General features: G+C 41.7%; 2 protein-coding genes across 3 annotated transcripts in view; both read left to right on the top strand.

Annotated features, from left to right (window-relative positions):
• Positions 1-3,226: 3,226 nt before the first annotated feature.
• crabp2a (cellular retinoic acid binding protein 2, a) lies at positions 3,227-10,321 on the top strand. Its single transcript, XM_085178636.1, has 4 exons — positions 3,227-3,538; positions 6,773-6,951; positions 7,528-7,644; positions 9,661-10,321. Exons 1-4 carry the CDS (start codon positions 3,457-3,459, stop codon positions 9,712-9,714), a joined length of 432 nt encoding a protein of 143 aa, XP_085034762.1. The 5' UTR covers positions 3,227-3,456; the 3' UTR covers positions 9,715-10,321.
• Positions 10,322-26,769: 16,448 nt separating this feature from the next.
• The window catches only part of itga10 (integrin, alpha 10), a 31,785-nt gene continuing 30,778 nt past the window's right edge, over positions 26,770-27,776 (top strand). Inside the window, exon 1 of one of the 2 annotated variants that reach the window (XM_085176614.1) lies at positions 26,770-27,638. In XM_085176614.1, the coding sequence (XP_085032740.1) occupies positions 27,587-27,638 (52 nt within the window). In that variant the 5' untranslated portion in view covers positions 26,770-27,586. The remainder of the gene's footprint in view (positions 27,639-27,776) is intronic. The other variant, XM_085176616.1, reaches the window with a different exon arrangement.

Genomic DNA, 27,776 nt, shown 5'->3' with positions numbered 1-27,776 from the left:
GCATCTTTCTTGGCCTTCAGACAACAATTCTGATGGCTAAAGATCCAAACGGGACACAAAAAAAAAAAAAAAAAGAAAAAAAAAAGAAACACTAGTGTCATAAATCAAAGAAATTCTTCAGCACAACCCTTTAGCTAAACTGGTTTACTGGTGTAGCATGGTTAATGTCCTGATCGATAAGAAGGTTGCAGATGGGCAATGTCTCAAATGTGTCTGCAGGACAAGAGACAGCTTAAACTCCAGTGATGCGTCCTTTCTATGTCTCTGCAGTTTTTACTTTGCAGAGACACAAGACACACAGCCAAGGGGACCTACTGGACCCTTAGTAGCCTGGAAGCTGCATGTGTGTCACTCCTGCTGCTGCTGCTGCATTTGATTTGATTTGATGAAAACACTGGCTTAGTTATCATCAGCTTTTGCTGATGTCATTTAGTCACATTAGTTAGAAAGTTCTGTTTGAAAAATCTGATTGCATAAGCTGGAAATAGTAAATATGTTCATTGTCAAAACTAATTGTATGATTATTTCTCAAACAGAACCCCGAATTTTTTTCAGCGTCCTACTCTTCTTCTATGGTATTATTGCTGCTTTACGTTATTGTTTCTATAAATGCTGAATGTTTGTAGCCATGCTGATAAGAGCCAAAAATGACTGTAAACAGGACACAAGAGATTCTGTTTAGATTGCACATGGTGCAGCCTGCCTGCCTGTCAGTCTCTGTGATGGCAGTTGGTGATATCAGTTACCAATAATAATCTTGGTATGAGAAAGAACACAGAAAGATGAAGATGACAGAACAAAAGAAGTAAACAGTATATGTGAGGATAATAGCTGGAACATAAGGAAATAGCTTAGATAAAGTTGGCGCAGGAGCAGGAAAATAATACTTCTTACACCTCCGAAGACAGATCTTAATCTGTCGTCTTCATTCATCCACTGTTTCTTAACCTCTCCATCACTGTTGGCTTTTGATCTCCTTGCTCTCTCTTGCTGACTCACTCTCCCTATCCTTCTCCCCACAACAAAGAGACAAAAATTGACATGCACTTCAGTCTCTAACTTTCTCACTAACTAGCCCCCCCTCCTTTTTTCTTCTCCTTTCCATCCTCTCCCCTTCTGTTTTTGCCTCTTCCCTCTCCTCAACATGCTTGAGGAATGTGTCAAAGAAGAACAAAAGAACAAAAGCTTGACAGGAGGAGGAGGAGGTGGAGAAGGTCGAAAAGCAGAAGAAAGGGGGGAGAAAGTAGCATGAGGTAAAGGAGAGACAGAAAGGAAAAGAGGAATGGAGGGAAGGAATGGGGGGCAAGAGAGGGGCTGAGAGGAGCGGGGCACGGTTGAGTGGATCTGAATGTTGAGCTTTGCTTTGTCATCACGTGCTGACATGCAGCATCACACACACACACACACACACACATTTCAGAGCTCTTTATCAACCCCCCCCCCCCCCCCCCCCCCCCCATCTGAACAGCACACACACAACATGGGTGAGGCTATCGTCCTATACTGCATGGCTGTCTGTTTCATTCGGTGGCCTTTGATGCATTTCTTGTTATGTCATGCTAAAGCGGTAATGGCCTGTGATGACGCTGAAGACGAATTACTCCATGGTAGCCAGCTGTCTTTTGTAACCTTTGTGGTTTGAATCAGCCATCTTTGAACTGGGGGCATGATCATGTCCTCTTGTCTGAACCACAGACCACCACAGACCACCACAGATGCTGTGCTTTAATATAAAGATTCCCATGCGGATTTCAATTGATCTCAGTGATAAACTTCACTTTTTTACTTCACTGTCAGGTGTTTTGATTTAATAATATGAGAGAAAACTGTTAAAGAGTTTAAAAAAGAAGAAGAGGCAAGCCAGCTTAAAAAAACATGAGTGACATAGAAGAAGAAAAAGAGAAGACTGGAGTGCAAATTACACCTCTAATATGGCTGTCTTGTGAGGACATGCTGTGATTGTGGCATGGTGTGTGGCCAGTGACTTAGATGTTAGGTAGGTGTGTGTGTGTGTGTGTGTGTGTGTGTGTGTGTGTGTGTGTGTGTGTGTGTGTGTGTGTGTGTGTGTGTAGATGAAGGAAACAATGAGAGCAAGCTTTGTTCACATCAAACAGACCCGCCGGGCCCGATGCAATCCCCTGCAACTGAACGCAGGGCTGTGCGCAAAAGCGCATATCAGGTTACCAAATATCAATCTGACACTGTTATTCACCTCTGTTAGTCACTGTGTCTTTGTTATAACACTGACACTGAGCCGGTGTGTGCGTGAAGCTTATATCCTAAACCGGGGGGGCTAATGCCCGCGCCTTAAAGTCGCCCGGGTTACCTCGCGCTAATTCGCCGTGCAGTGTAGCGGATGGGATCATCCATCAAGAGTCAATAGTTAACGTCTGCTTTGTCCAGTTGCCATCCATCATCAGCGCGTGCGTGAGCGCGCATACATACGGTGTGTGTGTGTGTGCATTTCCGTGTGTTCTTTATAGGACTACCTTCCGACCCCGCAGGGCCCCTGACCCCGCCTGACGCGTCTCCTCCCCTCCTCTTTCTTCCGCCAGCGGGGGGCGAAAAACTTCAATAAGGAGAGCCACCGCTGACCTGCGCCAATACCACCTCTTATTTTTAATCCCAGCCCCACGTAATATATTTCCCTCATGGGTTCGGGTTGTTTTTTCCTCTGACGCAGGCTAGCCCACCAGTTGCAGCCGTTAGATGTATCCCATTACCACTGCTTATATTTTTATGACACAGAACCAGGGCGTACTGGAGGCTGGGAGATGAACTTGGCCCCTCTCTCACTCTCTCTTTCTCTCTCTCTCTCATCACACACCCACACAAACCGCTCCGCCATCTCTTCAGGCTGGCAGTTGACTTGTTCTTCCTTTCCGCCCTGCCAAGACGACATGTTCTGTCAATATACTGACCTGGTTACATCCTTTCTGTTTTGCAATGACAATATTGATGGTAATATGTAGTTAATGCCTAAAGTAAGTGGCTAAACACCTAATAAACAGAGCACGCGGGAGTTTCGGGGAATGGTTAGTTTGGGTGGTGACAGGTGCGCGTGTGGATGAGAGAGGTCTCCAAACGGCGTCTTCCTGGGCACAGAGTGCTTGCTGGGATGTTCTCAGGTTAAAGCACTGTGGGCCTGTGCCTGTAATCTGTCGGCCTCCGGGGCGTGTCCGTTCAGAAAGGGGCGTGTGCATCCCTACACAAGCGCTCCGTGTCATTCATTTGAAGTGCAAATGCTTATAACGTGCACTGCTAGACAGATGAGATAAGAGCTGCTGTCAGTAGGTCTCTCATCCCGGGAAGAAGGCAAAACCAAGTCACGGACAGATCCAAGCCATCTGGCGCACACACAACTTGTTCATTTTTTGACGCACAGACGCGCACTGACTGCAGCCCAGGACCTGACAGCTTATCTAGTCCACACCACTAAGCAAACTATCGCCGAACATGGAGCGCAAAATCCCAGATTTCTCCGGCACTTGGGAGATGAAGAGCTCTGAAAATTTTGAGGAACTCTTGAAAGTGTTAGGTAAGTAATGTGAAGCAAGGTTTTTTTTTCTTAAATCATCATCACTGTAAGTGGCAGTTTGAACGTTTTTATGCGTCAGTGGTTCCTGATGAAGCTTTTAGTTCTGTTCATAGAGACAGATCAGATGTGTCAGCTCAAACTGTAGCTTTCTCAGCACATTGTGAGTCTACCTCTGCGTCCGTGCACCAGCGTACTGCATGGGTGGGGGGTCTTTGTCATTCTGCTGCAGAACCCCAAACTCCGTTCTTGGCCCAAAGCCAGCCCCCCCTCTCTTTTTTATCCTCTCTCATCTCCCCTTTTGGCCTCCCCTGCTAACACAATAGAGACAAACGGCGACACATCTGTCTGTGTCTCAACCTCAGATTGTTTGCGTGTGTTTTTAAAGAGGACCGTTATGACACAATACAGTGCAGGACAGTGGCATCGTTATCCGAAGTGACAGTCCGAGAGAAGAACAAATACCTGCTGCTGAGATCCACGCTGTTTTTTTGTCTGGCTCATTTGCAAACCGGCCAGTGTGTGCGTGAGCGCGCCTGTAGGGCGCACTACAGGCGCGCATCTGTCGTTAGCAGCTAATTTTCATTAGATGACTTGGCAGTGCACACCTGGAATCCGTTTTATCGCAAAGCGCCAACAACACCGCCTTTATCTTAGTCTCTTAGCTACCTACACATATAGAGGTAACTGAACTACATGAATCCCATACCACCACTACACAAATGAAAGACCACCAGTTAGTTTTAACGTCTGTTTGATCCAGATTATTCTGTCCAAAGGCAAATATGGCACCGTGCGCAATAATGCGAGGACAGGATATTTTATGGGTATACTGTCTGTCTAAAAGGACGTTTCTATGACTTTTCGATAAAAAGAGAGATCAAGAGATGTAGCAACCTTTAAAGCTCCTCTTAAGATATACTTTCATCACCTGATGTTTTAAATACTCTTCTTTTTCTTTTATTTCTCCTTGAATGGTTTTAGCATATGTTCTAAAATGCATTGTTCTTGCGATGCGCCTGCTTTGTGCACTTTGTAAAGTGTTTTCAAAAGAATTATTTTATCTCTTGTTATTATTATAAGACAACATTCCAACAGCAGGAATGCTGTGTAACTACCACACACGCACACATCCACACCCATGACTGCGTGTGTTCCTTTAATTTACCTCTACGTTGGGATGACTAACAGAGGGGAATGGGCTCTGATCCCTGGTTTCATTGGAGGCAAAGCACAGCTGGATGCATACTGTCATCACCTACTACCCTATTCCCTCCATCTATCCTCTCTTCCTTTCCTCATTCCAGCTCTCCTCCTTCTACCCTCGTCTCTCCATGTCCCAAATGCTTCCTCTGCCCTGTGATCTTTGACCTCTGACCCTGACTGTCTGTCTGAAATTGTGTTTGTCCCCCAGTGGTGAAACCTGTGTGAATTAACGAATTTCGGTCACAAAAATTAACAGCGGGGAATACCTTGAGAACCTTCGTATCCCTCTGTGGCTTCCAAAGGTTTTGGCAGGCCAGCAGCGTCTAAGCCAAAAAACCAATGGGGGCCACATTTTCACTTCTAGGCTTTTATCCTTGGTCGTGCACAAGGGTACATATGGTATCTGTGGGGGGAAAAAAGTGAAAATAGGCTACATTGTGAGTAAAGCTATAAAGCACATGTATAAGTGCACAGTAGCAGCTATGATGTGCAGTGATTTACAATAATAAAAAGTAAATAAATAATCACATTTTCAAACTTTTGCCACCTCGTCACAGCATGGAGGGGTGCAAAAAGTATTTATATAACCAAATTAAATAAAGCAAGTCGTTCCACAATGTAAACACACACATACTGCAAATGCCCCCTGAAATGTTGAGAATTATTAGCATAACATAATATTTAAGTACTTGGAAGTATTAATAATTACCTGGAGCAAAAAAAGGTGCAAGTAATTCCTGCAAAATAATGTCTTTCCAATGAGTGGACATTCATCTGCACACCACAAGCTCACAATGCATTTATATATATGAAGCTGCTTGTACAGTGCATACAAATTATACACAGGGCATAGGCTGGACAACTCAATGCATGGCAAATGACTGTGCATTTCTCTCTGTATATATTTACACTTGGTGACAGGTGGGAATGTGTGAGAGGTGAGAAGTGTGAAACCCAACTCGCAGCAGATACACACTGGGCGGCATACACACACTTCCCCTCACACTTGGACAGAGATCTTCGCACACCACACGCAGACCGCTGCCCCTCGTCTGCCCAGGCCCCCAACCTCCCTCCCCCACACTGATCTTCTCCTTGTTCCCTCTCTTTTCCCACGGGGTAACATCATTTTTTTCCTCCTTCCCCTTTTCAGATAATCACTATCGGACAAACCTTTTCCTCCTTCACATTTTTTAAAAACTTTTAAGCACATTTCAGCGGGAAAAAAGGCTGGGGAAATTAATTTTATTAAAAATAATACTGCAGATTAGTTTAGAAATGTGGCTAAAGTTAACAAACACTAACATTAGTTAGATTTTACGTCACTTGTCTTTTTCTTGGGAGTGCTGTTCTGGTCACACTTTTGTGAAATCATTGTGAAATACAGATGACCAACATACCACAAACTGCGTACTCCGTATGGAGAAGCCTTTTACCGTCACACAAAATATTAAATGAGTTATGCTTTTTCCCTAGAAACAGAAAAAAAGGGAATAACTGAGATTACACTTCAGGAAGTGCAAAACGCAATCACGGTGTGAGTGTTAAAGTCAGTAAGCGTTTGTTTGCATGGACGCAACGATGATTAAGTCTGTGGAGGGGGATTGAGGCATGCTTTGTCATATGACCTCATTGTTTCCTGTGCAATCATTATTGGAAAGCACTGTGCATTTCAAGTCTGCTCCAAACTTTGCCCCGTGTGTGCAGAAAGACATTGCAGATAAGCAGCAACACAACAACACTCAAACACAACCACACAGCAAGCCTTACTTGTCTTTGTTTGCTTGTGTTTTTGTTTACACTCTAATACACAAGCACAGGGGGGGAAAAAGATCCATCTCCATGAACTGAGTTTACCAATGTCCCAGGGAATATTTTTAGTTTTAGTGGAAGCAGTAGTGTTAATTTAAGGCACCACATTTAGCTGTGTAAGATCATTGTCACTATGTTTTTTTGTCATTATGTGTTGTCTTTTCTGGAAATCTCTTCTCACACATGTTCTTTCGCATTTTCTGTTGCTTGTTTGTGTAGGTGTGAACGTGATGCTACGCAAGATTGCAGTGAAGGCAGCCTCCAAGCCCCTGGTGGAGATTACTCAGGATGGAGAAACGCTCTCTATTAAAACATCGACCACAGTCCGAACCACCCACATCACCTTCACTGTTGGGCAGGAGTTCAATGAGTCCACTGTGGATGGGCGTCCCTGCACGGTACACAAAAATATGGACATGAATATATTACTAAATGCACTTCATCTCTTCTTGGACTACACATGGACAAACACATACATAACCAAATACACAGTAGATATGGGTGGGAGCTGTGTAGATTACATCAATCTGTTTAATTTGGCTTTTCATCATATTTGGACTGATAGCACAGCTTTACCCCTCCCTTGGTCTCTGAAGGCCTATCATGCTACACTGCACTCCTTCACACACTTTTCAATCCCTTTCAACTTCCCATCTTCCCTCCGTTCCCCCTACTTGCCCTTTGCTACCCTCTGTCCCTCCCTAATTCTCCCCGCTACTCTCTCCAATTTCCCATAGATGGCCTCTGTTCAGCCGTTTCCAAAGCAAACACATGCAACCCAGCCAGCGCTTCACTCTACTAACGATGAGCGCATCACGAGTTATCACCTCTCAGTGATCACCCTGCTAAAGCCTTTTTGTGCTCTCTCTCCATTAGACACTCCCTCATTAAGTTCCCTTCCCTACAAATGGCATTGTATTTATTCGTGAGTCCGTTTATTTGTGCATTCATTCGTGGGTCTAATGGCTTTTCAGAGTTTTCCACGTTGGGAAACAGACAGCAAGATCAGCTGTGAGCAGACTCTGCAGAAAGGAGAGGGGCCTAAGACATCTTGGACCCGAGAGATCACCAGTGACAGCAAGTTGATCTTGGTAAAACACACAAACTATCACCTGAGCAAGAGTTTAGATTTGGAGACTAACCAGTGCAAAGCTTTACCGTAGATTATAGTTCACAAATTATTGTATGCTATCCACTACTGATCTACTACTAAACTGAATTTTCAGACTTGAAATTAACTTATTAAAAAAATGTGTGTTTTAAAGGTCATTATTAAAAAAGTGGCTAAGGAGTAAATCTTAAAATGAACTATGAACTGGATATAAAAAATGAACATTGCCACTGTGCTGCCTCCAATGTACACTTTGAAGCCTTGACCTTAGCATTGTGAACATTCCCATTTATCATTTTGTAGCCATGAATAATCACAATTGGACCATAGGATGAGGTGCCAAGTTGTCAGCTAATTCCAGGAAATTTGACATCCCTAAATTATACAGGATCACACACGCACAGACATTTGCTAACTGCTGTGCAGTCACCAACCAGCAACATCTGCATGAGCTACCAGTCACCTGTCAGTCGAAGAAGCTACACCCTTAACATAGTGGCCATGAAGGGGGAAATTAGCTTGAGAGACCAGTTTGTAAACCCGTTTATTTTGTCTATGTGGATCAACTACAGGCTATATAAAATAGATGTTCATCAGTTCTGGGACTCGTAAACCAAGTGCAGAAATGCTTTAACCCTGCCTTTTTTTTTTCTAATACCTAATAGCTCATGACTCCTCTGGCTGCAAAAATAAGTCCAGCTGTGTAGAAGTCTATGGGTGCAACAACTCTTGAGCTCACGTGATCTATGACATCATTAAATGCTCCCCCAATGAGTTTATGCTCTCAGTTAGCACTTTTAACTTTAATACACAATAATTATGTTATTTCTAAATCATGGTCCTCATTCGAGTCAAAAACGAAGATAAGAAGGTTATCTTCACCTTGGCTATGCCCATCTTTTAATTACAGTCTGTGGGGATTGGCTCACTTTTGGTGCCAGCCTCAAGTGCCCAATCAAAGTACTGCAGTTTGGGGTTTTGTTTTTTTGGGGAGGGTGGGTGGGCGCTTGTCCTTTAGTCCAGGTTGTTTCCCCTTATTTAAACTCTGCCATCAGCAAAATTTTATTCAGCTGTCGTGAAGACAGTTCAGTTGTCATCACATGAACAAAGTGTGTTCTCTGTGTCACAGCAAGACAACTGGCTGAACAGACCATGACAAAAGCTACTACGTGGATCTTGTTTTACTTGTGAAACCTAGAAATATTCTTTTGTTTATAGCAACGAGGGCTGCGTGGGCTGTAGCATTGCACTTCTGACATTAGCTGCATGTGTTTGCGAGACACTCACCACACAGAGTTGAGTTATTGTACTCAAATAACCTTTTTGGAGTCCACTTATATCTCCTGCCCTCTTACAATAAAATACTAATCTAATGAAAACATAAACACTTAAGCATAATTGCACTTAATGGGGAACCCCACCCAGCTAGCACTTCATGTTGATTAAAACAAACTTTCAGATGTAATTATATTAAATTACATTAATTAAAATTCTTATTTGACCCAGTAAACCAGTTCAGCTAGAGATAAGATACCACGCAGGCTTCAGTCTGGAGTGAACTGTTTTTAAAGTGAAGAAGTTGCAAACACAGTAAGTATTTATGGGGAGATGCTAGCTTGAGGGCTGGCAGTAAATAGTTCACATTTAAGACTCCTGAAGTCTTGTTAAGCACCAAACCCACAACTGGTTTTTAGAAGCCAGCGTAGTTGTAGTGTTTGTGTGTGTGTAAGAAAGAGAGGGAAAGCAAGCAAAGTGTGTTTACTCTTTGCATACACAGTGATTGGTCAAAACAGTTTGGCACAGTGACATTATGTTAGTCATAACTGCTGGAGGCAATAAAAATTGGACTTTTAGGGTGTATTAACATGAATGGCTGTTCTGTGAAAGGTTTAACTTTTTAAAAATGAATTTATGGCTAACTCCATGCCAGTACTTTTGCCTCAGTGTGTGCGAGTATCCTCATTAACTGCCCTCATTGCCCTCTCTTTCTTTTCAGACCATGAGAGCAGATGATGTGATATGCACCAGAGTCTACGAACGACAACAATGAACAAGAGTACTTCTCACTTTTCGCCCTTTCAGCGCGCCCCGTGTCTACAGCATCACCGCTTTGCGTCATTGCTCCTCTTTGTCTGAGCTGGGAAATAGCAGCCTATAGTTTTATTCCAGCATCCATGTTAGCTTCACTATATAATAGGTGTGGTAATTATATCTAGCATGTCACATGTGCACTATAGTCTTAGCTACTGTGCTATCCGTCTGTCTTTCCAGACCCATCAAACGTGACCAGCTGAAGATTTGAACATGTAAATGTCTTCTGCATTGTATGTAGACTTGCTAAGGAACATCTTGTGTATTTGGCATTGTGTGTGTTTGGGTGTGAGTGTGTGTGTGGAAGGAGATGGGGTGTGAGACTATATTTGTAGATGTGTAAACCAATCTATGAGCTCTTCCAGTCTCCGGGTCAGTTTTGATGTGTTCCTCTGTCCTCTCTGTTGCCCTGCCCTCACAACTTTAACCTTTTTCTATCTCATGATGACATTTTATATTTATTACTACGCTAGTGTCGGTTTTTACATTGTGTCTCTTTTATACGAAATGTGATCGTAGGAAACAACACTTTCTATGGGAAAACAATAAACTACGACATTAACTCAGCTCGACTCTTGGCTCTTCTGTGTTGAAAACCATTAGGAGCAGAAGCGCGTTTAACAGTGCCAGCAGTGTTTTATGGTTTGTGAGTGTAGCTGCAGAATGTGTGCCCATTAGACGGCTCCATCTTATTTTGGGTTTGCTGTCAGCTGCCTGCAACTAGAATAACTTGTCTGTCCCCTCCCGTTTAGTCTTGCTTCCTCCCAACCTCCCGTCCCTCCCTTCCCTCTCTCTGTCAGTCATCTCGGTGCCACATGTCCTCCTTATTCTTCTCTCACAGTTTCATCTTGCAATGTTTCCCTGGCAGCTGGCTCTCATTTCTTTTATTTCCATATTATTTGACAGTTGGTTAAATGATTCATACTTTTAAAGCCCTAAAAGGCTGCTTGACTTCAGGGATATGTTGTGTTTTTAATCCACTTTCCAGTCAAGAGTTAGATGAGAAGATTGATTCCACCTTTACATATTTAAGGCCTAGACATGCGGACACTATATGGGCAAAAGTACTGGGTCACACCACACCTGGTATGCACCAATCCAAAAGTATAATAATGAGCTGTAAGTGATATTATGGCAAAGGGGAAGCATTTAGGAACAAATTCAATTAAATTCAAGTTGATTTATATAGCACCAAATCATGACAACAGTTGCCTCAAGTCATTTTTCACTGTAAGGTAAAGACACTACAGTACTGGAGAAACCCCCAACAACAACGAGCAAGCACTTTGCAATAGTGGGAAGAAAAAACTCCCTTTTACCAGGAAGAAAGTTCCAGCAGCATCCAACTCGAGGGGGGGGGGGGGGGGGGGGGGGGGGGGGCAGCCATCTGCCATGACTGGCCAGGAGAAAGATAAGAGAAAAAACATAGAATAAAGAAGAGAAATTACAAAAATATAGCAACATGCTGCAGTCGTATATAAACACACAGGCAGTGAAAAAAGTGCTCAGTGCACCATGGGAAAGGCTCGCAGCATGCTTGGGCCTCCAGCAGTGTAACTAAAGGATAACTAACATAACTAACTACATGCTTTATCAAAAAGGAAGGTTTTAAGCCTCATTTGTAAAGAGAGTGTCTTTCTCCAAAATCCAAAATTGGAGTTGACCCCACAAGAAAGTTGCCGGATACCTGGAGACTCAGCCTCCCTTTCTACTTTTAAATATCCCAGGAAACACAAGAAAGCCATCAGTCTGAGAGTGAAGTGCTCTATTACAATAAAAATCTACAATGAGTCCTGAGTTGATCATTCAAGACCTTGTCTCTGTCTTTCTGATCCCTGTCCATACTCACTGCAGCATTTTGGATCAGGTGAAAGCTTTTCAGAGAGCTTTGAGAGCAACCTGATGATAGTGAATTACAATTTTACAGCATAAAAGTAACAAATGCACAAACTAGCTTTTCAGGATTAATCTGAGACACAGAATAAAGAAAGCAGTCCTACATATTTGTTTGATATGCATCTTCAAGGACATATCCTGCTCAAAATAGACACATTGTTTCTAAGGTTTTTTAGACAGAGGGTAAGCTCAGTTACGTTTGAATTTAGGAGAAGAAAATTACAGGAAATCCCAGCCTTCATGTATGTCTTTATCATATGGGTTTGGCTTGACACATTGATTTAAGTAATCTGGCTTCCAGGACTCTGCTGACTCAATAACGTATATAATATAAGTTCAAACCCCCTCTGGCAGTAACAGCAATACAAAAGCTGCACCAGGAGTGGATGGATTTCCATAACCAAGCAGCTCCTGTAGGTGTAAGATTTAGATGGCCAACTACTTTTGTCCACGTAATGTGTCTGCATATAAAAATGCAGAATCTGTAGACAACAGGTTTCTACTGTAGTTTGAGTTCTATTGACCAATTAGATTTGCACAGGCTTTGGTTGCATGTGCAGGTAAACAGTCGATGTGGAGTTTCACCTGGTTTCACCTGATGATTATTTAGCTTATTATTATTAAAAAATATATATTTATTTGTAAACAATGACCAGAGGACAAAACCGATATCTGCTCACCAGTTGGAAAAGCCTTTAAAATTGTTTATAGTCAGAGGCAGCAAAATTGCCCAAACCAGCACAACTAGTTAATGTGTTATACTAAAAAAAAACCTTACCTACTTTTTTTACATGTGTTTTTTAAATCTTACACTTCATGTTTAGAGGTGCTGGTAGCTGGGTGATGCTGCCTATACACAGAGCAGGGTTGTTGAAGCTAGCTAACTATCCATTTGAGGTAGATGAGACCCAGACACAAGAGTGGTATTGATCTTCTCATCTTGGAAAAAAGGTTAAAAGGAATCTCTGACAGGTCAGCCTAATCCATTAAATGTCCTCATTTATGGATTTTATATTATTGCAACTGTGGAGCGTAACTGGACAAATAGAGGTCAGCCTGAGATCTTTTTGGGTCAGACGTTGAACCTCTTGACCAATCGTCAAATGGTCAGAGTTCGGGCAGTGGGCGTGCCTCTAATGGCAGGAAATGCCACTTGGATTACAGGGTACAGCTGATTGACAGCAGATGTGCTTAACAACAAGCAGGCCATTAAGGGTCCTGGAAATGGAAGAGGCAGGGGGGGGGAAGTGACAAAACAATATCCCACACACATTTACGGTCATGTAATAAGTGAAAAAAAGTACAGATGGATTCCTGAGGGAGGAATTTAGCGTTGACAAAACTTTTTTCTTTAAAGAACTATCTCATCTTTATTTCTCTTCTTGCCCTGCAGCTGTGTATAGTTACGGTGTGACCCCAATAAAGTCCCCTCCCCTGCCTCCTGCCCTAATAAAAAAAGGTAAATAACTACCCCTCCCTCTCTGTTTATTGCCCCCTGGGGCAGTAAAAGGCAGCTGTCTGGCCCCCTACAAAACGCCTGGCTTGCACTGGACTTCTGTAAAAAAAAACAAAAAAAAACATGCACAATTTCACAAAGAAAACTGAAAACACACATTCTGTCAACTTTTCACACACACCATCCAACACCCACACTCTACATGCAGTTTATAAAACACTGTGCACAAAAACAGGTGAAAAAAGCAGTCTGGATAACTAAGAAGACACCGAGCGCACTCGTGTCTGCTGATGACATCCTGACGGCATCGTTATTTCTGCAGGTTGTTGGCTTTAGAGAAAACATAGCAAGGAAAAGAAGATATGGGAGTACCTTGGCAAACTCTGGACAAACATACTGCACGCCAACACTGTAAGAGAAACAGTAACGGATACTGTAGGAAAAAAATGCAGACATGCATATACACAATGATTAACAACTGCTGCTCTTCATCCATCAGATTTAAGTGGAAACTTGACACCACCTGAACATGTCTAACAAGTAACCATGGGCAATCGCAGATAATTGAATAGAAACTAGATGTTGGTGTTGTCGAAGTTTGTGGGGGAGCAGGTTAGTTTAGCTGCCCCAGGGCCATGGCTGACTCAGGGTGGCGTTTGATAAATGACTTACACGCATGCAGGAGTTGAGTGTGTTCTTGCCTGCATACTTGAGTGCGTGTCACAAAAGTCAAGACAGGTGATTTGTGATCTGGTTGAAGGAATTACTGAGGAAAAGGGTCAAGTGCATTCTGGGTTAGATTGTAAAGGAGTGGGAGGCGTCAGAGAAAAAAAAAAGTCCTGTGGGTGCTCAGAGAGCACGACTGGCAAAAAGCGGCACATTCCCACTACATCTTCCTGATACACATATTCATAGGGAAAGTATGCATGTGGCAGTGTGATGACAGGTTAAACACTCTCACACACTACACTGTCACTGTCCGGGATATTGATTTACACTCACACACACACATCTGAAGGTAAAGTGCACCAATCTCCTGTGGCAAACACTATTAGACCACCCAGGAACCTTTGAGGGCTCTTGTAAAAGACTGGTCAAGAATAGTGCACATGACATCATACCACACACACACACACACACACACACACACACACACACACACACACACACACACACACACACACACACACACACACACACACACACACCAACTGGACTGGCTGCAGCACATGGAAATCTACAGTTTTAAACACATCCATAAGCTCACAAACAAAAATCAAATTATCCTCCTCCATTAAATTAGAAGTTTGTTATTCAGCCAAGAAAAGACATGAGAGGGAGAGGAAGGCATGCAGTAAAGGTCAGAGGAAGAAGTCTGGAAATCAAAAGTATTCGGCTGGCGCCCTGGCCCACTGACTCAAACCGACAGACTTCAAAATATCCTCACTTTAACATCTGACCAGAGAGTCCTTCCGTTAAGGAAAATAAAATCAAAGAGGAGCACAACCGAGAGACTTGGAGACACTGAGTCAGAGACTGAAGAGGCAGTCTCAGTCCTATTTGTATAAAAGATGACAAATTCACTTATACACAATGAGGCCAAGGATTCAATTTGCTGAGGCTCCTCGTGTCTATTCACTGAGGGGAATCTCCAAACTGCAAAATCACAGTGTAGCATGAGCACACTCATCCTTCTCTAAGTATAGAACAATAGTCTTACAGTATGCTGGAGGTGAACTGAATGAAGTCTTTGTAGAGGTGAAGAATGTAATAAATCTGATCACAGACTTAATGGTGAACTCTAGATACACTGCAGGACACAGAGGAGATGGGAGATAGCATCTGAAGACAGATAGAGAGAGGGAGGGTGAACTTTATAGAGACAGGAAGGACAGTCGGGCACATTTTGCTGCAAAGAACTGACACTGCAGGCTCATTATGTGCTTGTGCATCCATTTTCCCCATCAATAAAGGAAAGCTAAATAGGCACGGAGACAGTAAAGCAGTCATTAAGCTCACCCACCATATGTAAACATCAAGATTTTGCCTTGTGTCCTTTTTGTGCCTTAATCCCACCTTAGTTTCATCAGTACACAAAACAGAATAAACAAGCTCCAGTCATTTGCTTATTAATAAAGAGTCATTTAAGCCTTGAGTTGGCAGTCTTGCTTTATTTTTTTTATCCTTATTTGGTGTTTAAGAATTCCTTCAGGGCATTCGCCTCTTTCTCTTGTGATCTCTTTTTGTGCGGGCACAGTGCATGAAAAGCAAACTGAAAATGTAAGTCAGAGTAGCTCAAATACTCCTGACTCCAGTTATCTTTGTTAATGTGATTAGCCCAAGGATTCGTGCACTTTCCCCAGCTTAGACTGTTAATGTTTAAATGATTAAAAAAGACAGTGCAGTTAAAAAAGTGTGACATTTAAAAACAGATCATGTTTCAGCCTTTAAGCAACCCGTATGTGAATAGAACCCATATGGCCTATCCTCTGGTCTTCTGTCCCTTGTTCCACCGCAACATGTAGATCCATCTATCCATACATCCATTCATTCATTCATTCATTCATCCATACATCTGAGGTTTTTTTGTGTCCAGTGCAAAAGAGATGGAGGTGGGGGTGTGAAGGCAGGCGTCCAGAGGGACCATCAGGCATCACAGCTGCTGCAGCTGTTAAATCGACACGACTCACTCCTTGTTTTTAGGATCAGCACTCAGTAAAGTCTCACACATGCATTAATATGCAAAACAACATGCACACAAAAGTGCACATGTAAGCTGAAAAAACATATTTCAACCATAATGCTTTTTATGATTGAACTTGTATTTATTATTCATTTTAATTATTAGACCGGGAAAACCTAATTTCAGTCTATTAACATTCATGTTTATCCACTTCTTCCCCCCCCACCCCTATCTCTCCCTTTCTCACTCTCTCCATCTCTTTCCTCGCTCAAGCACACTTGGGAACAGCGAATCATAGCTGGACGCAGCGTAATGCTGGGTGAGGTGCGCTGTGGTGTCATTTGATTGGTTGCAGAGCACTGTGATTTGAGAAGCAGGGTTGGAGGAAACACACCTTGTGAAAACTTATTGGCTGCCGCATGTGCACGCACACACACATAAAGCATGTGTGTACATGAAAAACTCCCAGAGCTGCTACTCGGAAATTGGTGCATGACTGAAAGAGCAAAAATAGTGCAACTGCTTTCCTCGTGGGAACAAATTAAAGGTGGAGTAATCCATTTTGGAAAAAGACTGTCGATACTTGAACACGGTGACTAAACAAATATGCCACTCCTGTCAGGGCACTTCAGACAATTACACTGAAATACACAGATGCACAAACAAGGCAACGACACAAAGTAACAGTTACAGGCACACTAACGCACTTTTGTTTTAAAGTGTTTAGAAAGTTTGCAACACTTGCATTTACTGTACAACATGCTACTTTTAGCTCTAAAACAGAGGCTTTTGGAGACTCTGCTGACCCAGTTTTACTCTGAAATGCCCAGACGTGTGGTTTAGTCAAGACTGGCAGAAATTGAGACGTTTGGAAGCACTGACACATACGTCTGCACTTGTTTCCTCGTTTAGTCTTAGCAGTCATAAAAATTAAGCCAAATTATTATACCTAGGCTCCCAGATTTCATCATTCTTGTCTGGTTACCCCATTTCCACTGCTTCTTCTGATTATGTGCCAATCTGAACATGCCACAGAATTTCCAACAATTCCCAGTCTATGTGTTCTGCCTCTATGACTGCCTTCATGTACTACTTTAATTAAGAGTTCCACTTGATCACAAAGAAATTCACGATCTTCTTCCAATTCTTTCTCCCTCATAGTTTGGTCTTCAAGAAACCAAGCCAACACTTTTACCACAGCATGAATACATAATAAATAGTAAATGCAGTGTGTGTAGTGGTGTGTTAGTCATTATAGAACACATTTTGACATTCAAAAGTCTTGAGTTGCCCCTCATTTCTTTGACTTTTGCTAGAATAAAAATATTTGGCATGATCACCTTTATTCCTTCCACATTCTGAACTCTGTTAGGTAAGATTTCTTGTCATTTCATTCTTCAGAGATACTTATCCAGACTTCTTGAAGGACACTCAAAGCTCTTCTTTGGACATTGGCTCCCTTTGTTTCTGTTCTCTGTCAACATGATCCCACACTGCTTCAATATTGTTGATGTCTGGGCTCTGGGAGGCCAATCCATGACTGGTAGTGTATCATTGCATGTTATTCTATCCAGGTATGCTTTTACTGTATGGGCAGTTTTTGGCGATCACTGTCATGCTGAAAAATGAAGCTGTTCCCAATCAGATGTTTTCCAGATAGTATTGCATGTTGGATGAAAATCTGATGGGACTTTTATGCATTCAAAATTCTCTCAGTTTTTTAAATATCCCCAACACCACTGGCTGAAATGCAACCCAAACCATGACAGAGCCTCCACTGTGTTTATAAATAGTTGTAGCTGTTGCACCTCTCTCCTGACCTCCTCAGTACATACTGATGATAATTTAAACTAAAAATTTGGGACAACTCAGCTTTTTCTCCCTGTTGTCCTTCTGTAAGAATGGCTTCTTGACAGAAGTTCCTCTACTGAGACCATTTCTGGTGAGGCTTCAGTGAATGGTAGATGGATCAACTGAAGGGTCAACTTCATCTCTCGGGTCCTATTTTTTTTCCTTAAGGGCCAGACAGATCCAAAAAACTATTTTATTCCTGTCAAATTTTGTTATCGTTGGAATTTTTCAAAGATTCAATTGAAGAACTTGGAAGAAATTATGTGCTTTTTGCAATAGGCTGCTAGTGCCCGAAGACACGATTTAAAATTGGTTCATTGATGAGTCACTGGCCTGTCAGCGTCACACAGAAATGCTCACAACTCTTTTTGCTGCTATAGCTAACACCACAACAGCATGCTCTTATTCTCTCGTATACACAACACATTTGTGCCTCCCAGCTTTCTGTGTTTATGATTGGGGTTAGGAGACATAACCACCAACAGTATAACAATATAATCAGGATAGAACTTGACCAACTCATTCAGTGAACAAGGTTTCAAAACATCGAGAGCGTCACGGCACTAAACATCAGCAATGTAAGTCTCATCATCTTTCTGCTCTGTGGCGTGTCTACCTGAAACAGATGGATGCAACTGTACTTTAACAAAGCTAAGCATGTTTCAACATATTTCCTTTTAAACTAATCCTCTGTCTTGTGTCTGGAATGTGGTTGTGTGGTTGCCATTTATAAAGTTCGGGAGATATTTTCTGATATTCAAAAAATGGAAACATTCCTCAAAGACTTTGGTCCATATTGACCTGATAGCATTACACAGTTGCTGCAGATTTTGTGGCTGCACATCCATGTAGTGAATCTCCTCTTCCACCACATTTCAACGGCACTGTATTAGATCTGGTGGCTGTGGAGGCCATTTGATGACAGTGAACTCATTGTCATGTTGGAAAAAATTAATTGGAGTTTTAATCTGAGCTATGTGACATGGTGCATTATCCTGCTGGAAGCTGCCATCAGAAGATGGGTGCACTGTGGTCATAAAAGGTTGGACATCATCAGCAGTAATACTCAGAGAGGCGGTGCTGTTTAAATGATGCTCAGTTTGTACTAATGGGCAAAAGCATGCCAAGAAAATATTCCCACACCATTACATCACCACCACCAGTCTGAACTATTGATACCAATCCATGATTTCATAATGCCAAATTCTGACTCTCTAAATGTTGCAGAGGAAATTGAAACTCATCAGGCCAGGCAACATTTTTCTAATTTTTTAATGTGTGGTGTTGGTGAACCTCTGTCTCCCATTCTTAGTTGAGGAGCGGTACCTGGTGTGGTCTTCTGCTGTTGTAGCCCATCTGCTTCAAGCTTCAAGTGTGCTCTTGTGCCTTCAGAGATACTCGTCTGATACCTTTGCAGTAACAAGTGTTATCTGAACTGCTTGTTTTCCTATGAGCTCAAAGCAGCCTGGCCATTTTCCTCTGAGCTCTGACAGGTACAACAAGCTATTTTGACTAAGAAAAGTGGCACCCATTGGATATTTTCTCTTTTTCAGACCATTTTCTGTAAACCCTAAATGGTTTTGTGGGAAAATCCCAGTAGATCAGCAGCTTCTGAAATATACAGACCATTCCATCAATAACTATGCCATATCCATGCAATGAGTTACTGCCATGACATCAGTGCACAGAAGGTAGGACAAACTGGAAACCCAAAGACCAACAACACCAATTAAAATAACAGGTATCACTAAAATGAAAAGCTTACCTTCCTTTAATAAGCCACGTAGTCACAACCACCAGGATCAAACACTGGCAGAATTCCAACCAAACCCATCAGGGATGACGCCTCAGGGGCACCTGATGACAGAAAGGGGAAAAGGCTTGTCTACTAACACCCCACTGTCACTACTGTCTAACTATCCACAAATCACAATTGCTGTACTGTACTGATAAAATTTAACACACTGGTGTTATAGTCTATACAGCCCTGCATCTATCTATCTACATAGCCAGACTGTAGGTCTGACGTTGATTTACTTATCATTCAACAGGCAAAATATCCCACAGAGCCGCCAACTAAAGTAATACACCCAGTGGACATTCCATGTTCAACTCATGCTGAAATGCAGATTTGCCTGGAAAGGGCGAAGCAGACACACTGAGCAGCAGACATCAGTCCAACATAAAGCCTCTGCTGCTGTTTTGTACACTATGAAACTCGCATGCAGTTTGAAACTGTTTCTGCTGGCGTATTTCTTATTCTTTGACCAGAAATTACAAGACTGCATGATCATCTAATATACTATCAAGTCTAATAAAATTATATAAATATGCATGGTATAACTAACCCATAAATATTAAAGTCTAACCAGTTTTCATCTTTAAAGTTGTGGGAAAGATCTAGAAAAAGTAAAACAGTGCACGGAATAAAATAAATACATTATATTTAATGTGGAGCAACGGTTGCTAAATGCTGTAAAAGTTATCTGCTCTGCTTTGATTTAACCTGTTTTGTCACAGCAGCGTGACTCAAAGTTTGATTTTATGACTGATGTTAATGGGCTCCTGCATAACGCCAACCGGTGTGAAACAGTTTGTCTGTGGTGTGTGTGTGTGTGTGTGTGTGTGTGTGTGTGTGTGTGTGTGTGTGTGTCTGTGTGTGTGTGTGTGTGTGTGTGTGACAGAGAGAGTTGGCTCTCGCACAGGTTTCACCTCAGTGCAAGACTCAGCGATTGTCTACAGCGGCGTTTGGTTGCGTGTGACATTAAATGCTGCTGCCAGTTAGTACAACTATGTTGCTAGTCGAGTTACAGAACCCAAGATGTGCCAAACACATTAGGATACATAATTGCAAAAATAATATTGGCTTGATGCTTCTTTGAGTCATTGTGCATAGATCTCATGGGAATATCTGATGCCTCTTGCTGGATTCTGCGTGAGGGAGACACTAGATGAAGAAAGAAAGTGGAGGCAATAATGTCAAGGACACTGATGAAAACCAAAGTCATTTCTGCAGTAAATGAAAGGGGAATGCCGGAGAGGGTGAGGTCAGTTTTCCAATAATCATTAACCTTCCCTCACTGGACTCATGAATCAAAGCAAATGGAGTCCTTCAAGATGTGTTGGCCACTTATGAGTTTACTCTGTAAACCCGGTGCACTGCGTGCTGCCGCTGGCAGAAATCCATCGCCACATGATGACCCTGGAAAAGCCAGAGATAGAAAAAAAAAGATGTTCTGCAGCATTCCTTTAACTGGGAAAGGAGGAATTCAGCATAATATGAATCTGACATCAGCTGACCATCACGAGACATTGTACTGACAACCAGAAGACAAGCTGGCCCCGGATGAGCTATGCAATTAGCTTTAAAAGGAAACCATACAAATTTTGAAGAGAGGTTAGAGAGTGCACACACACCACGAGGCTGCTCTACCAGGTCTGCTGAAATACAGACACAAAAACTGAAACACTGCGACACCAAGTGGTAATAAGAGGCATTTGTTATAGCAGCAGCATAGTATTTGCATCCTTTTATCACTACAGCTATATTTTTACACTCTTAAGCAGAAGCAGAAGATATTATATGGAGCTTGACTATTTACAGTCACATACTAGTCAAAGCAGATTGTTATTTTATTGTTGTAAAGTACAGCGATTGGCATTTTGAGACCTGTTTATGCAAAAGGTCAAAAACTGGGTTCAACTAAATCAGTCATCTTTATACATCCTGTGGCAGACAGCATGTCTTCTTTCCACCCAGCCAATGAAGAAAGTCCATTTTTCACAGATTTATTTATGAAAAAATAAAATAAGCAAAGTTTTACTGTTACACTTTGTTCAAGTCATCAAACAGCTGATGGTGACATTTCATTTTATCCCTTGTGAAAAACACTGTACATAAGAAAGTCAGTCTTTTTGGACTCTTGTAGGGTGTTGTAAAGCAACAAACATGAGTCTCTCTTACAGGACAGAGTCCCTCAAAGGTGAAACCACACTGATAAAGTAAAACTGTAAACATAATATCTCACTGTCATGTGAGCCCACATGGACTTTTTCAATTATTTGGTATAGGAGAACGATTACAAGGCAGGGGAGCCCAGTGCTCACAAGAAGACATCAAAACAGTAAAAAAGTGGTGTGAAAAACACACATCCCTGTGCCCTGATATATATGTTTGATGTATTACATAAAAATGTGACTGCACAAGAAATTAAACCTGATTTGACAATTAATAACTTTTTTGTGCAAAATTTAGAAATAAGTATTTTGATTCATTACTTAAAAGTCACAATTCTACTTAATCAGCCAACTAGTACAACATATACCGTATTTTTCGGACCATAAGGCGCACTGGATTATACGGCGCATTAAGTCAAACTTTACTCAGCTCATTCTTCTTGCTTCCTCCACTTCCATACCATTGATTCATTAATGTTGAATTCTCTCACAGCTGCTCTATTCCCATGTTGTTGCAGTATATTAATGACTAACCTCTTACTGTGGATGGATTATCTCAGTTGTTCTCCTGACTGAAGTTTGGTCCATTTACAGCATCCTGCCATGCGATTGCATTTGTCCCTAACCATCAGGAACCCTCACGTTAACTTTTATCGAGTGGAAAAAAGTTAGCGTTCATCCTTCAGCTACATTGTCGCTGTGTCCCAAAACATAGGCCGCATCCTTCGAAGACCGAGAAGTGCGAGGCTGTGAAATAGGACAGTCTAGCCTTCAGACTTGCGTCACCGCTGTCTCGGTGGAGTTTAATAAACTTAGCCGTCTGCTCTTTGCTATCTAAAATATAACAGTTCACTGGCGTAAATTCTCGACCGTCTCACACTTCTGTTTAATCAGTTTTCTGTTTGACGTTCATTGTGTGAAAATCCCGGAGGAACCCACCCGATGGATTAATAAAGTTTTATTTAATCGAATCTAATCTAATAACTTTGATCTCAGCCAAACCGATTTACTCTGGAACAAATAAAACACCAAAAGAAGCCAAACAATTACATTTTTAAGTTATCTGAGAGACTTATATATCATGTTTTACCCAAGTAGCGAAAGACAGCGGGGGTCTGAAAACGATGAACCCGGGAGTCCGCTGCTCTCGCCGGCTCGAGTGACCATTGAATCCCCCGGCGAGCTATCGAGCTAGTGGGTAACAGATGTCTCCAAAAACATTGGAGCACTTTTGCAAATATCCAATGTCTTGATAAACCAAGAAGAAATTTGAAGTTTACACAGCTATTTTCTCGCCTGAAAATATGTTAAAAGTTTATTTTGTGACCCAGAAAGATTGATAAGAGTAATATTAAAACTTAGTAGCGGCAGCCATTCTTGGAAACTGGAATTGGCTGGGCCGTGCTATGAATTCTGGGATATGGTAGGCCACGAAGGACACACCCGACCCATCCTTCAAAAAAGAAGGACGCATTTGTGGATGCAGTCTACGTTTTGGGACACAGCCTGTGTTTATGGTATGCTATGTTATGATATATGTTATGTTATGATCACGTAGCAAATCATTATATACTAGCTTGTTATAGTATAGGTTACTATACTTCAGTAACCCTAGAAAAGTCACTACTGTCTAGTTTTCTGTCTTCAGTTATGTTGGAAGTGATAGCAGAGTTGTACGTTTTAATTTTTTCAGAAATCTCTCAGTCATAATACACCAGAACATGGTGTATTATGACTTCTAACTCCATTAAATTTAATAAATTCTGTTTTCGTGGATGCCTGGACGTTAAACTTAATTGTTACACCTGATAAAGCAGCAACACTGATCATTTTATTATAGATGAAAGAATTTAGACAATTTTTTACTCTCAGTGATGCCGCAGTGTTCGTTTGACTTTGGGACCCGAAGCGGAGTTTGGACCCAGATGAGGATTCCAACTACGATAGCCGTAATGCTCCGACAATCCATCACGCAGTGTGGCTTCGTAGCTTACCAAAGTCGTACTAAAACATTTTTTAACAGATTTCTACTCGCCGTGTATCACATAAAATCAGTTTGAGGTCAGTAAGCACAACCAGAGTTCATACATAAGGATTATAAGGCGCACTGTCGATTTTTGAGAAAATTAAAGAATTTTAAGTGCGCCTTATAGTCTGAAAAATACGGTACTTATTTTTCCCTCAAATTAATGAGTATACTGCTTTAAAGTTGCAGTTGTAAATAATTTTAATTGTGTGCATAATTCTGATCATTAGAGAATAAACTGTTATCATATTTGTAGTTTAAAATCTGCAAAATAAAATAAATGAACCTTTAAAAAATGGTGTGGTGTACAAAAGACAATATTTACATGCAAAATATAGAAAATGGCATGACATAGAAATATTTATGTACAAATACATTAAACTGTACCTCAGTAAAGTATTTGAGTAAATGTACAGTTAAGTTGCAGAGTCCCAATTCATGCTTTCAGTGCTTAACTTAACAATCCAGTGTCACCAGTGGTCTTCGGGTGGTGGCCAGTCATATTTCAGGGGAAGCAGAGGTAGTGCTAACCCATGCACACAGCGGTGTGTCCAAAAGGGGGCAGTCATGTAGAGCAAATGCAGAGCACACAGCTGCAAAGATAGAAGTCCGAGAAAGTATTTCATGATCAAAGAGGACACGAGAAGCAGAGGGAGGAACACTGGTAAGAAAACAGAACGACAAACCAAATACAACAGCAAACTCAGGAATAATATATAATATATCCTCCTGCCCACTCTGCCCGATCTATCAGGCTCTGTCTTTAGGGGATGGTCAGTGTGTGAGGGGAAGCACATCTGTTGGCACTTGGCTAAGGCTTGATAACATCCTCTCTTCTCCCAGCAGGCATCAGGTTGGTTTAGGTTTGGCTTGGGGTTTAATTTTCTTTCTTTGAAAAAGCCCAATATGCGGTGCATCCACCAGACCCCCAAAAAGTGACTAACTAACAAAAACATGAACATCTCAGGAGCTATGAAAGAAAAGTGACTGGACTTCTTTAAGTATCTTGAAGATGTTTAAGAAAAGGGGTCACTTTTCTTTTACAAGCTCCTTAGATTACCATGACCTGGATGACTGAGAATCTACACAGACATAAAAACATGAACACTACACAAGGGTTAAAGTCGCCCTGTTACACTTCATTAGGTGCACAGGTTCATCGGCTCATTAATGCAAAATCACAGGGCGGCAAGTCAGTGCAGTGAGGCACATAGTAATGGTCAAAACTGAGCATCAGAACAGGGAAAAGGGTACTTTAAGTGACTGTATATGTGGCATGGTTGTAGGTGTTAGAAGGGCTGGTCTGAAAAACAGAAAATATCCCATGAGCAGCAGTCCTCTGGGTGAAAAGGCCTTGCAGATGACCAAGGTCAGAGAAAAATGGCCAAAATGGCACTTTGAGCTGGAAGTAAGGCAACAGTAAATCAATTAACCATACTTTAACACCAAGGTAGCATCTCTAAATGTCAAAAACTGAAGCAGTTGAGCTACAGCAGCAGAAAACCAAACTGGGTACCACTCATGTCTGCTAAGAACAAGAAACTTAGTCTACAATTCACCAAAACTGGATAGAAAGATCGGAAAAATAGTCCTTGGACTGAGGAGTTTTGATTACTTCTGCAACATTCAGCTGGTAGGATCAACATTTGGCATCAAAATCTTTGCCAAAAATGACTCCTTGGTACCATCTAAGCATCATTTAAACACCACAGCCTGCCTAAGTATTGTTGCTGACCGTGTCTGTCCCACAGTGTACCCATCTTCTGACAGCTGCTTCCAATGGGAAGCTACTCATGTCACAAAGCTCAAATCATCAAGTTAACTGTACTCAAATGGCCTCCATAGTCACCACATTTGAATCCAATAGACTACTTCTATGTGGTGGGACAGGAGATTGTCATCATAGCACATAAGATAAGTTCAGCATGTGTTTTCCTGCCATTAGTACAACAGTACAGATACCAAATGTCATAGAAGGTGGTTAGCCCAAACCACTGCTCAAAATAATGATCACTGCATGACTGAAATTTAAGGATGTGGTGAACTTGGATAAGCAAGATTTTATTTGAGATTTGCCTTTTTATGTGTTCTTACTTTTGATCAGTTAGTTATCAAAAGCCTCAGTGTGATGCATGGCAGAACACATGTGCTGAAATTATATGCTCAGATTACTCTTTTGGGCCACTTTATGCTAGTGTAGCATTGTGAGTTGGATAACAGATGGGAAAACACCATTAAGTAATAAGTCACCACAAGCCTCAAAAGCAACATTAGTGCTCCTTGTTTTGGATTCCCCAAATCTCTGAAAACCTACTGAAGGAATGAGCACCATTCTTGAAAAATGAATCTCTTAATTTGGTGTTTTTATGACATGTTATCCCAAAACCTCTTACTGTTGCCTGCTGGGGCTGAGATAAGGTGACGGTGAAAACAATAACCGGTGGTTTACGGCATTTCTTTTCTCATCAAAGCATTCATTGACATCTGTTGTCCTGTAGATGGTGCCCTTGTCATGCTTGAAGCGATGCCCATTAGGCTAGAAGAATTTCAACAAAGGGTGACTTTACAGCACTGATTCTAAAGCACAGAATTAAACATTTTATCATTAATTCGTAAATAATTAAGCAGAAGTATCTCAAATAACTGTTCCAGTAATGTTTATTGTCCACAGTTTTTGTGTTAGCTAATTTAATGTGACTTCAGAGCACTTGGTTCTGTTTCATTTCCATGTGACTCAGATTCATGTCACCTTTCCATCAGACATTTTGATCTGTCACAGCAGAAGTAGCGCTTGGTACATAAAACCAAATTTGGTTTTAATGAGAGGCCACCTCTTACTAAGCCTCTCTTAAGTCTTATGAAATGATGAGTGCTATAAATCATTATTCCCCCCTTAGCAGCATTTGATTTGGAAGTTTTGAGCACATCCCCCTGCCAGTGTGACACTTGTTTTGCCTTTTACGGTTTCTGAAAGAAAAAAAGGATTGATTAATGTTGTATTAACTGCAGTCAGTAACTGACTCTGATTCTCACCCGTTGCAGGCACATAGAAACGGTGCCAAAAACAGTTTGGTGAAATTTGACTCCTTATTCGTAAATCATAAAAAAGAAGAAAAGTGTACAGGAGAGAGAAACGGTCTGAGTGTTTGAAAAAGAAAAACGAGTGCGAGGAGAGGAGAGAAAGGGGAGATGTGGGTTTGAGGTTTGTGAACCAGTTTCTCAGAGAGGAGTCTGGTGGATGGAGGGAGGGGAGCTGTGAGGATAAATGCACTCTTTCATTTCAACTTGAGAGAAATCCGTTACTAGAGACACATGTTTACACGGACAGAGAAGCGGGGGAGCCTAAAATAAGAGAAATAAGCGGAGTGGATCATGGATAACGTGCTGTCAAAGATACCGCTCACGACAGTGCTCCTCAGACTTTGGGACTGATGAGCGGAGTTTCTGTCAGAGGAGTTTGAGCTTCAAAGACGCGCTCCGGAGTCTGGAGGGATAAAGCTGCTGCCTGCCTGTTTGTGAAGGCGTTACACATTTGTAATGGTTTAATGAGTCGGAACTGCGGCCTCTTGTTGGATGGGACAGGTGCAGTTATTGTCACGCCATGGGTCACTGAGACGTCACAAAGTTGATTTTTCATTTTTACATTTTTAAGACGTTTTCGCTCACGTTAACATAAGACGAGAAGGAGAAGAAAATCATAGCCAGATTTTTCGTTTTCGACCGGTTTATTCTATTTGAATCAGTATTTAAGCTCCTGGAGTTGAACCCCATTCACGCACGTGGCATCCACCGCGGCACAGTTTGGCCGACTTTTACGCATCTCTTGGAAAGAGAAAAAGCTGAAAACAAGTGTGTCTGTGTATGTGTGCGGTGGGCAACGACGCTCCTCATTTCCACTTAATAAACGAGGGAAAAGGGGGGAAAAAACATTAAAGAGAGACTTCTTTCATTCGGATTCATAAATGGAGCTGCGTAAATACCTGTTGTGCCTGGAGTTTATCCTCCTCCTTAAAGGTAAGAGCCACATCTCAGCCTATATTTCAGACCTTTAAAAAAAAACCTGTTACATTTCTTTAAAAAGCCAAACAAAACTGAAGGACAGTTTAAAATAAGGTGAAGTTATTCATTCAGTTAATTCAGTTAACCCAACGC

The sequence above is a fragment of the Neolamprologus multifasciatus genome, chromosome 11, assembly GCF_963576455.1.
Source record: "Neolamprologus multifasciatus chromosome 11, fNeoMul1.2, whole genome shotgun sequence".
Taxonomy (NCBI): Eukaryota; Metazoa; Chordata; class Actinopteri; order Cichliformes; family Cichlidae; genus Neolamprologus; species Neolamprologus multifasciatus.
This window is presented reverse-complemented; position numbering and strand designations above follow the sequence as displayed.

What these genes read in the sequence shown, in the direction of transcription:
- crabp2a (XM_085178636.1), top strand. Translation starts at nt 3,457, where the DNA reads ATGGAGCGCAAAATCCCAGATTTCTCCGGCACTTGGGAGATGAAGAGC. An exon ending in TGGATGGGCGTCCCTGCACG is followed by an intron (nt 6,952 to 7,527) that starts GTACACAAAAAT and finishes ATGGCTTTTCAG; the next exon opens with AGTTTTCCACGTTGGGAAAC. An exon ending in GTGACAGCAAGTTGATCTTG is followed by an intron (nt 7,645 to 9,660) that starts GTAAAACACACA and finishes CTTTCTTTTCAG; the next exon opens with ACCATGAGAGCAGATGATGT.